At 42.1% G+C, this 12043-nt stretch overlaps 1 protein-coding gene across 1 annotated transcript in view; it reads left to right on the top strand.

The window, feature by feature from the left end:
• Positions 1-12043, top strand: part of LOC120062551 (mitogen-activated protein kinase kinase kinase kinase 4-like) — an 88212-nt gene that overhangs the window by 64771 nt on the left and 11398 nt on the right. Inside the window, exons 18-19 of the mRNA XM_039012607.1 lie at positions 8712-8779; positions 9108-9187. Coding sequence (XP_038868535.1) covers positions 8712-8779; positions 9108-9187 — 148 coding nt within the window. The remainder of the gene's footprint in view (positions 1-8711; positions 8780-9107; positions 9188-12043) is intronic.

Raw genomic sequence — 12043 nt, 5'->3', positions numbered from 1 at the left:
AGATGGCAGAACTATTTTTGACAGGTCTTTTTAGATAGGCCTATGTTTCTGATTATAATTTCTGACATTGTTGTTAGCTATTTGTTAGCAACTTGTTTATAATTAAATACATGCAGCTTATCTTCTGTCATTACTTGTTGCCCTAGTCTAAATAAACAACTGCTCACCAGAATTATGGCATACATCAATACAATGAATGGTTCAATTTAATTGACATCAATAAAGTTTGTTTCTCTTGCCTCTTTCACCTCTGCTTCTCTCACTCAGCAAAGACGTTTAGGGACCGGGGAGAGAATGCAATAGGCAAAAAAAATGGGAAAGATTTTTCCTTGCTACATTTTCAAATTACATCAGTTTGACCTGTTTTAAGGAAATTAAAAGCTGTTAATATGACCCAACATGTTTTTGATAAGATTTAAGTTAGGCTTGGATGCATTGTGGTTGAAATACTATCACCTTTTATGATGCTGATAAATTTGGCACCTTTAGAGACAGTCTTTTGGCATGTAAATCTTGGTGGGGCAAAAACAATTTAAGTGAGATGCATGCCAGAAAAGCCACTACACAACACAGCTCTAAACAATGCATTAATTGCACTATAACGCTGACAAACAGTGCCCACAAACTGTTAGGGCCTACATAAAGCTGTCCCAACAGCAGAGTCCTAACATCTTACCACTGCTACACCTGGCTATCAGCGGAGCCTTGTCTGGCAGCGAAACAGTTCATTCAGCCTCATTTACTGCCTTTAAAAAAAACATAGCTGATATGGCTGGCTTGCTTAAACAAATGTGATTTCAAATGACAATTGAGATGTACAAACTATGACATAAGGGGATGACAAGCGGATAAGAGGCCATCTGTAATTTTGATTAAGACATTAATGAGCGAACTAGGATGGACGTAGTGAATATAACTATTTGTTTAGCACTTTTGAAATGTACAGCGACAGAATTCAGTCATGGGCCATTCTTACAGTGTTCTCCCTGTACATCAAGTCAGAACCGTAGGGTAAATAAAGGGGGCATATAAGCAGACAATTAAAGCTCTTACAATATTCAATGATTTCATTTCTCTAAATCAGGTTATAGGCTACATGTGCACCACCAAGTCAGAACAGTAGGCTAAATTAAGAGGGGTAAATCGGCCAAATTATTATTGTGAGGCACAAAGGCTACTAACATCTTACTCCACAACATACAATTATTAATACTTTCTTAGCTACAGTATACATATCTCCCTGGCATATTACATCATTTATGCATTTTTGGACTCACCTTGTTGTGCTGTGCTCACTTGAACAGGAAGGTAGCTCGGCGGTCCTTCGTGGGCAAATTTTGTCATCAAAGTCTGGCATTCTCTGGATTTATGGTGCTTTCAAAACAACTGAGAACTCTGGGAAAAAAAACAAGGTTGAATCATGATGACATCATTGATCTTCAGGTCCTGCTCTAGAAAGTGACCGGATTTACAATTCCCGGTTGGAGCTTTTTTTGCAGTTTTTGCAGTTTTTGCAGTTCCAAGTTAACAGTTGTTTTGAGCGCGGCACAAATCATGCTTCATTGACAGCATGGCCAATGTTGAATGTTTATCATTTTAAACTTGGAAAAGAGCCCCTTAATCCCAGATTTGGGACCACACAGCCACTGTCACTGATTCCTTCCATACCACTCATTGTTGAATTTGCGATTTCCAACTTGTTGTGTAATGTAATGTCCAATGGCCAATGAGCACCGATACGTTTCATCTATAATTAATAATAATTATTTATCTTCATATGACAAGGATTAAAAAGGATTTGCCAGTAAATTGTCGACTTGATTCATGATGATGACTGCTAGCTAAGATTTTGAAAGTATGATGTTGACATGATCAGTTCAATCAAAGCTACTTTACATATAACGTGATTTGATGTAATTTTATCTGTGGCCAATGACCTTGAGCTGTCTTGGATGGACAGTTCTAATGTAACTATATGGCAGCACCCAAGAGGCTAGAATTATGTAGGTCTACCCTTAGACTTGGCGGTAACGTAGTGTCCCCATGAGTGACAGAACACTGAGCCAATCATGGTGCAACGCTCCGTATTTTCTGCTGGCTTGCCCTACCACCACAGAAAGCACTGAGCTAGGCTGAAACACCTGCATTTTGGAGCTGCCTTACTCAAGAAAACAAAAAAGAGACAATGTTTGTATGTGGCTTTATTAACTCAGTGATATATATATATAAATATATATTACATTGATTGCAAACTGATATGTAACACGTATTAATGCCAAAATAACGTGCAAAACAGTCAAGCCCCCCCCCCCCCCAAAAAAAATGTGGATATGACAGGTCGCCACTGATTTTACTGCAAGTAATGCTTAATTCTGCAGGAGTTAATATTATATTAGGCTATGTGAGAGGTTATAGACCTACAGTCAGTGTCCAGATTTCAGTTACTATTCCATTTAACCCATCTGAACAGTACAGTTCCATTGAAGTTCCATATTGAAGTTTAATTGACTATCAAATTTGTGTAGTGCCTCACAATCATCACACATAACATAGCCAGCACTGCTATCATCCTCTTTTACCACTTCACCAAATCTTTCCCAAACAGACTACTTTTCTGGCCCTCCCTTCTCTTTATTTCCAACTCTCCATTTACCAGCTTTTCTCTAAGGGGGGAATTCCGACCTGAGTTAAACGTGAGTAAATGGAACGTAATTCCCTTTTTATGCGCTTCTCTCGATGTATATTCTTGAATTTAAGCATGAGAATAGTATTATTTTCACCTGCTATTTGTTTGTGGTGGAGATCTAATAAATTAAGGTGTGGCGAAGGTGTGTCAACAGATACGCTGTATTCTGACCTTGACTTAATTCCACCACCTTTACGCTCGATGAAATCATGAATAAGGTCTAGAAAACATACCGGTTCCAAGTAAGAAAATACTCTACTTTATTTTTTCCGATATACAGTAACAGCGTTCTCCATGCACTGTAATTTACAACTTGATAAGAGCTAGGTAAATGAGTAATCCGTTTGGATAAACGAATTGTAAATATAAATGACACTTGTTTTAGATCATTTCCCCTTATGATCCCTGGAGACGAAGTTGAAACTAGTCATATGGAAATAAATAGAAAATCATATCACACATGACATGTATTGCAGTCCCATTTCCACAGTGAAGTAAGCCATAAATAGCTGTGACGTTATTCAGAATTTGTATTGTGTGCCCTCATAAATTGCGTGGATAACATTTTTAGACTCAAGTTATAGGTTTCTGTAGGGCCGACCCAGCTAGCAATGAGGAATCGACCCAGAAGCGTCCCTCTTCCGGGGGGCCGGGAACTGATTGAATCGGGCCGGAACCGGGTGTCGGACTCGGCCCGGAATCCAAATGAATGACTGCCCAGAATCGATCCAAGTACATCAGGCGGTTTCCGTCTACCGGTTTCCATCTACCGGAAGCACCCAATGCTAATTTAAATAAATGTATACAAAATTACCCAATTTAGTAATTTTAAATATTATTATTATATATTTTCTGCATAAAAAAATGGATGTCAGAGGAAACACCGTACACCTGGTGACTGTGTCAGCGTGCATGCGCCTGGCCCGCCACAGGAGGCGCTACAGCGCGTTGGGACAAGGACATCCCGACTGGTCAAACTCTCCCCTAACGCTGGGTCGTGGCCGGCACGGGTATCAAACTAGCATCTGTAGCAAAGCAGTTTGCACTGCGATGCAGTGTCTTAGATCGCTGCGCCACTCGGGAGACTCCATCCACATAGTTTTTAATTCTAGCCAGTGTAATCATCTGCCAGAGAGTAGCCCCAATCGGCCCAAGACCCAAGTAATACATTTGGGCCAGATAACTCACACCGGAATCGGCCCGAGCCCCAAGTAATACATTTGGGCCAGATAACTCACACCGGAATCGGCCCGAGCTCAATCCCCACATCCTAGCCATAAGTAATACTGCCTAAGGTGGCCCAGACTCAGGCCACATGACTTCGACTGAGTCTGACTCTCAGCCGAGTGCCCCGACTCTCAGCCGGAATTGGCCCAGATCCACTGTGCTAGCTGGGGAACCTGCCGAGTTAATGTAAGCGCTTTAAAATGTTTTATTTGACAATTTGAATCATGTTAAATATTAGTCACCATTGGGAGTCACCGTCAGTAATACCCAAATACATTTCTAACTGTCACTTCAGTGTTAGTTGTCTTCAATTTGTAGACTACATTTTGCATCATTCCATTCCATTTCGTTTACCTTTCTTTCCTTTGTCACGTCCATGTAGTTGCTGAGGGTTGCTAGCATTAGTTGTTCAATAATTTTGGACATATAGCCTATTTAAATCATTATTAAACTGTTGTCATACAATTCCATGATTAGTGAGGATTGGTGTAGATTTATAGGACTATTTTATTGTACACTTTTTTAAACCTTGCAATATTTCATGGATTGAACTTGAATATGACAACTTTCGGGATGAATCAATAGATTGTATTTTTTATTCATTATTATATTTTGTGCGTAAAAGCTCTCAAAACATGTTTTTTTTATGATTCATACACACTTTCATAACCCCAAAATGTGCCTAAATAATCTACAAAATCAAGAGTATTTTTAAACCTACCAGTTGGTGCTGAAACGGAGATGAATAGGTGGCTTTCTTTCATTGATACCTATATTCTGAACCCGGTCTCTCGATGTAATCTATTGAGTCTGTTGGGAAATGTCTAATTAAATATACACTGTGTTTAAAGGGATGGTTTAACATAAATGTACTGAAAATCCTATTGAATGAAAACTCCATGAGAAAATCTTTGGCCAGCAAGTGGGAGGGTTTTCAGTGGTTGAATTAAATGCATTCAGCGCGCACAAGGGAACCACGCCTGCAAAGCACATTACGCATCTTAATGAGTTAAGTCTAATACCAACTAGTGAGAGGTGCGTAAGAATGGCGTATGTAAGTAAGGCTTAAATGTCCTAAGACTGAATCTTGCCCTTATTGAATTAAACTCTGGCATTGTCCTTTTTGCCTCAGTGGATGGAAGTTAACTTTTTCTGCCCAAGTTCCCGAAAGCATTTCGCAATTGGTGTGTATTTGCCACACTACAGTTAGGCCCTTAAGCTTAAACTTAGGCTACACACTAACGGCAGATAAAAAATGATGAAAGAAAAACCTCCACGTAGCCTATAGATATGAATTGCACAATCATGATATATTTATGTATTTTTAATGCATTGTTTTCTCTTTGTTCCACCCATCCGCCCTTCATCCACACAACATTTCATTACCCTAAACCTGCTCGCCACCTATCCGCCCTTCATCCACACAACATTTCATTACCCTAAACCTGCTCGCCACCCATCCGCCCTTCATCCACACAATATTTCATTACCCTAAACCTGCTCGCCACCCATCCGCCCTTCATCCACACATTTCATTACCCTAAACCTGCTCGCCACCCATCCGCCCTTCATCCACACAACATTTCATTACCCTAAACCTGCTCGCCACCCATCCGCCCTTCATCCACACATTTCATTACCCTAAACCTGCTCGCCACCCATCCGCCCTTCATCCACACAACATTTCATTACCCTAAACCTGCTCGCCACCCATCCGCCCTTCAGCCACACATTTCATTACCCTAAACCTGCTCGCCACCCATCCGCCCTTCATCCACACAACATTTCATTACCCTAAACCTGCTCGCCACCCATCCGCCCTTCATCCACACAACATTTCATTACCCTAAACCTGCTCGTCACCCATCCGCCCTTCATCCACACAACATTTCATTACCCTAAACCTGCTCGCCACCCATCCGCCCTTCATCCACACAACATTTCATTACCCTAAACCTGCTCGCCACCTATCCGCCCTTCATCCACACAATATTTCATTACCCTAAACCTGCTCGCCACCCATCCGCCCTTCATCCACACATTTCATTACCCTAAACCTGCTCGCCACCCATCCGCCCTTCATCCACACAACATTTCATTACCCTAAACCTGCTCTCCACCCTTCATCCACACAACATTTCATTACCCTAAATCTGCCCACCCTGTGGATATAACCAGGGACTGCAGATTATGCGTTAGCCCGTGCATGTGTGTGAGTGTATGTGTGTGTATATTTGTGTTTGGGTTTCTGTGGTATGTCTGTGTGTGTGTGAGCCTGGTGAGACTATAACCCCATGTGTGTGTTATCTTTCAGGGAGGTTTGTAGTTGTTGTTTGTGGTGATGTTAGTCATGCCAACATAAAGGAAGAGGAATGTGGCAGTGCCCTCAAGCTTCCTATGGCACCCCTGACTAACAACAAACTCATTCAACGATGTGATACACATTCTGTTTCCAGAAACATATCTCTAGTTCCTCTAATAAATACAGAGATGTGTATCCTTAGGATACGGCACTCTAGTGTTTTGTTACTGCTTGATATGGGAATATGGAGTTGATGTGCTTTAATTGCTTACAAGTTCTCTTGTTGCATTCATCACAGAAATCATTTTAAAAAGATACGTGAGAAACCCAGGGACATGCAGCTGCCAGTAAGCCCTGTTGAAGGGATGTCAGTAGTTAAAGATAGGTGAGAAACCCAGGGACATGCAGCTGCCAGTAAGCCCTGTTGAAGGGATGTCAGTAGTTAAAGATAGGTGAGAAACCCAGGGACATGCAGCTGCCAGTAAGCCCTGTTGAAGGGATGTCAGTAGTTAAAGATAGGTGAGAAACCCAGGGACATGCAGCTGCCAGTAAGCCCTGTTGAAGGGATGTCAGTAGTTAAAGATAGGTGAGAAACCCAGGGACATGCAGCTGCCAGTAAGCCCTGTTGAAGGGATGTCAGTAGTTAAAGATAGGTGAGAAACCCAGGGACATGCAGCTGCCAGTAAGCCCTGTTGAAGGGATGTCAGTAGTTAAAGATAGGTGAGAAACCCAGGGACATGCAGCTGCCAGTAAGCCCTGTTGAAGGGATGTCAGTAGTTAAAGATAGGTGAGAAACCCAGGGACATGCAGCTGCCAGTAAGCCCTGTTGAAGGGATGTCAGTAGTTAAAGATAGGTGAGAAACCCAGGGACATGCAGCTGCCAGTAAGCCCTGTTGAAGGGATGTCAGTAGTTAAAGATAGGTGAGAAACCCAGGGACATGCAGCTGCCAGTAAGCCCTGTTGAAGGGATGTCAGTAGTTAAAGATAGGTGAGAAACCCAGGGACATGCAGCTGCCAGTAAGCCCTGTTGAAGAGATGTCAGTAGTTAAAGATAGGTGAGAAACCCAGGGACATGCAGCTGCCAGTAAGCCCTGTTGAAGGGATGTCAGTAGTTAAAGATAGGTGAGAAACCCAGGGACATGCAGCTGCCAGTAAGCCCTGTTGAAGGGATGTCAGTAGTTAAAGATAGGTGAGAAACCCAGGGACATGCAGCTGCCAGTAAGCCCTGTTGAAGGGATGTCAGTAGTTAAAGATAGGTGAGAAACCCAGGGACATGCAGCTGCCAGTAAGCCCTGTTGAAGGGATGTCAGTAGTTAAAGATAGGTGAGAAACCCAGGGACATGCAGCTGCCAGTAAGCCCTGTTGAAGGGATGTCAGTAGTTAAAGATAGGTGAGAAACCCAGGGACATGCAGCTGCCAGTAAGCCCTGTTGAAGGGATGTCAGTAGTTAAAGATAGGTGAGAAACCCAGGGACATGCAGCTGCCAGTAAGCCCTGTTGAAGGGATGTCAGTAGTTAAAGGGAGTATGATGGGGATTCTCAGAATGATTTCCTCTTTCAATGGGTGTAGTCTTCCTTTCCTCTTGTGTGATGACATGAGAAAAAGGTGAAAATGTTGACAGCTGTTGGGGACCACATTGAGAAAGAATGAACACAAGACCTGATTGCCTGCTTCACAGGCTTCTCATGTGTTCTCCTAAAGTTGGTATCCGCATCCTCTATAGTAAATGATACAGTCCAGGTTGGCGGTTAGGATCAGTTACACATACTACAGTATGTTGTTTCTGGAGTCCCCACAGAGCATGCAGTGTTTTAGAATGTCCTAATATGTCCTAATGTTGTGATGCTTTGTGCAAGGTAGTCAGGCATATACTGTCAGTTGTGGAAAAAGTACCCAATTGCCATACTTGAGTAAAAGTAAAGATACCTTAATAGAAAATGACTCAAGTAAAAGTTAAAGTCACCTAGTAAAATCCTACTTGAGTAAAAATCAACCGTAAATCAAAAGTAAATGTAGTTGCTAAAATATACTTAAGTATCAAAAGTATGAATTCATTTCAAATTCCTTATATTAAGAAAACCAGACGGCACCATTTGTCATTTATTTTTACATTTATGGATAGCCAGGGGCACTCTCCAACACTTAGACATAATTTACAAATAAAGCATGTGTTTAGTGAGTCCGCCAGATCAGAGGCAGTCATCCCTGACCAGGGATGTTTTCTTGATGAGCGTGTGAATTAGACCATTTTCCTGTCCTGCTAAGCATTCAAATTGTAACGAGTGCTTTTGGGTGTCAGGGAGAATGTAAGGAGTAAAAAGTACATAATTTTGTTTAGGAATGTAGTGAAGTAAAAGTAAAAGTTGATAAAAATATGAATAGTAAAGTACCGATACCCCCAAAAAACATATTCAGTAGTACTTTCAAGTCTTTGTACTTAAGTACTTTACACCACTGTATACTGTACCCTCACATGTCAAAATTATCTTTTTGAAGGTTCCGGAGCGTACAACATCCAAATTATATTGCAAAGAGCTGATGAATCATCACCGGACTGGGTCGAGGTACGTTTGTCACCACATCACACATCATTCAGTGTCAGTGAGCAGTAGTACCAGTTACAGGGTGGATGGTCCATAGTCAGTTTTGACAGGCCCCATCTGCCTAGGACATCACTTTCACTTGCACTCTATGGACATTAGATATCTCTGAGACACCATTTGAAGTATAGAGCATGACATTGTGTGTGTGCCTGATTCTTGTCATCTGCCTCTCACTTTTTCTCTCTTTCTCTTTCCCTCTCCCACTCTCTCTCGTTCTCTCTCACTTTCTCTCGCTCTTCTCTTTCTCTTCTCTTCCTCTCACTCTTCTCTCTCTTTCTCTGCTGTCCAGTGGGGCCCCTCAGTCTCCTGTGGAGAAGGGAGGGAAGTCCATGTCATCTCATGGCAGCTCCAGTAGCAGCTCCCAGTCAGGTCTGTGTCCTCCACAATCACTCTCTCTCTGTCTCTCTCTCTCCTTCAACCACTCACTAGAGATGGGTTCACATAGCACATATGTAGATCCATCAGCTGCATAGTGTTACTACATGGTGAACTACAGCCTGTGTGAACGCATTGGGTGTCTACAAATCAGACTATAACCACAATACACAGGAAATGTGTCACTGAAACCTAAACATCCTGTCAGGGCTTTTTCCCTCGTGAGTTGAAAGTGTTTGAAAGTGAGACTCTGAACCATGCACAGGGCCACTGGTTTACTGTTTAGCTTTGAAACTAAACAATTGTTTTAAATCTCCAATGCAGCCATTTCTATTTCAATATCAAATCATTTCTGGGTAACAATTAAGTAGCTTGCTGTGATTTTTAGCATTTTTTAGGGAGTAGATCAGCTTTAATATTACAGATAGATTGTAGCTTCCATCAATGTAATTTTCTGCATCTTCCAATCTCCCATAATTATTTTTTTTGTAAATATATTAGGGTTATCAAACTATTAAAATAATGAACTATAGAATTGAATGTGATAATCGCGATTAATCACACATTTTTATATTTGCTAAAATTTGGTGCTAAATAAATATTTTTTATTTTTCAAAAAGCAGTGTATTGCGTTATAGGCATGTAGGGACTGAAACACAAAAATATTCTGTGTCAGAATGTTTTTAATGGCATATTCACCATAAACAAGTTAAGCAATACAAATGCTCCCATTAGGTCACTAATGCTCCATCGTAAATTCTCACACACACAAACAGTTAAAGCTTCAGCCATTCGAAATTATTGTTCTCCCAATTAGTGATTGGAGGGTTGGCTATAAGAAAAAAAACTATTAGCTCTATGGATACAAAGAGCATAAACTTGTCCAACAATGTCATGAATTTTACAGAACATAAACCTGTGACCATACACTTCAATCATCCTCTTATTTATTTTCACTGAGCCAGTTGCAAAGACAAACAAGCCTGTTGACATTTCCAGATGATAAAGCTGCTCTCTTCTTCTGTACGATATGCCCAGAGAGTGAAAACAACCTCTCACAAGGTACTGATGTGGCAGGCGTTGCCAGGTACATTTGTTTATTGCAGGCCAGCCTGGTGTGTGCCCCTGCATGCTGTGACCACCACTGTAGTGGACAGTCCTCCATGTTGATAATGGGCTCTGCTTTGTAACGCTCCACACATTTCTCAATGGACTCCTCCTCTTCATCAGAGTCAGACTCAGAACTCAACAAAAGGGCAGCTTTCTTCATCGCTGGCTCTGAATCTGTTGTTTTATCAGGTTGCTGTGCAGGCCTCTCTTCCTTCAGCAAGATGCTGACCAAAGGATACACCTCACCCCTCTCAGTTCTGGGAAGGCATTTCAGGTCCTTAAACCTTGGGTCGAGTGCTGTGGCGATCTTCAGCCATGTGAGGTTCGTGTTTTCATTGCGTTTCTCCAGTTCTGTTGTGAATGTTAGCTTGAATCTTACCATGTAGGCATGGTCATCATCCAAGCTCTCCATCACCCGAAGGAGATGACACAAAGCAGGCAACACCATTGAGCAGGAAATGTACTTCTCTCCTCCCAGAAGTTCAGTCAAGTACCTGCATGAAAAGCAATTCAAAATCACTTCAGTCAATTGTGAGAGACGTGTAGTACACACTCTCTCACACACACACACACACACACACACACACACACACACACACACACACACACACACACACACACACACACACACACAATATCTTATTATAACACACTAATAGTGAGATAGAGAATATAAACTGCAGGGCTCTAGTAGTGCCTCCAGTTTCTCCAGTTCAGCTGTGGTTGGCATGGTGATGTTAATTTTATGTTGGGCTAGAGCATCTCTCAGTTGTTGTTGGTTTCTGTGGACAAGCTTTACCATTTCCAGAGTGGAATTCCATCTTGTTGTGACATCTTGTGCGAGTGACTCCTTCTTTTGCAACTTGCTGTTGTCCTAGCTCTGCAGCGTTTGGTGGGCTGTGTTTGAAATGGCCAACATTTTTTCTGCATTTGGCAAGGGCATTGTCGGACCCGCTGTTCAGTAGGGACACTGTGATGGACCTTTGGAGACTTTGCGCTGTACAGGGCAGGTGTTCAAAACGCAGATGTTTCGCAGCTGTCTGTGCAAACTGTGGTAACTTTGTTTTCAATGTTCCACTGCTTTGCTAGATCCATGAACTGCCCGGCGCACGTTTTAGCATAGTGCCTCTCTTCTGTCTTCATTACGGCCAGAGCGTGTGAATGCAGTTTTCTTCGATGTGGTGCGCAGTAACCCCAAGGTAGTTGTGGTTACGGACTGAAGTCCAGTGGTCTCCCATGAGAGCAAAAGCCATTGTATGTTTCAACTCCTCCGCTTTTTTCGTAGTCCTCTCGCTTTCATTACAGCTAGTGTATTCTTGTAACGAAGGTGGCTCTCGAGGATAACTCATACGTTGAGTCGTTCGACGCTATCCGTATGATAAACCCTCAAGCCTTCGTTCTCCACAATGTGGACTGGCCTGCAAGCTGTTGCTATCCATGCTTGTGTTAGCTTGCTGCTTGTCCATAGGCCTCCCGCGCGCACACTCTTCTAGCTTAGCCTGCCGAAGATGTCCTCCATTGCTACTAATAACGTTACTTGTATTGCCGGCCTCAACAGTATATTTCGCTTGTAAATGACAACGAAAACCCCCCATAACTTCGGTAATAAACAAATTCTGCAGTGGATGCAAATTACTTTGGTTTTACCCATAGAGCCATCTGGGAGTGATTTGAAATTTAATTTGCCATTTAAAAGGCCCCTACTAGCATTCTCCATCATTCATTCATAGAAGTAGCTAG

Source organism: Salvelinus namaycush, chromosome 17 (assembly GCF_016432855.1).
Source record: "Salvelinus namaycush isolate Seneca chromosome 17, SaNama_1.0, whole genome shotgun sequence".
NCBI classification, from domain to species: Eukaryota; Metazoa; Chordata; class Actinopteri; order Salmoniformes; family Salmonidae; genus Salvelinus; species Salvelinus namaycush.
This window is presented reverse-complemented; position numbering and strand designations above follow the sequence as displayed.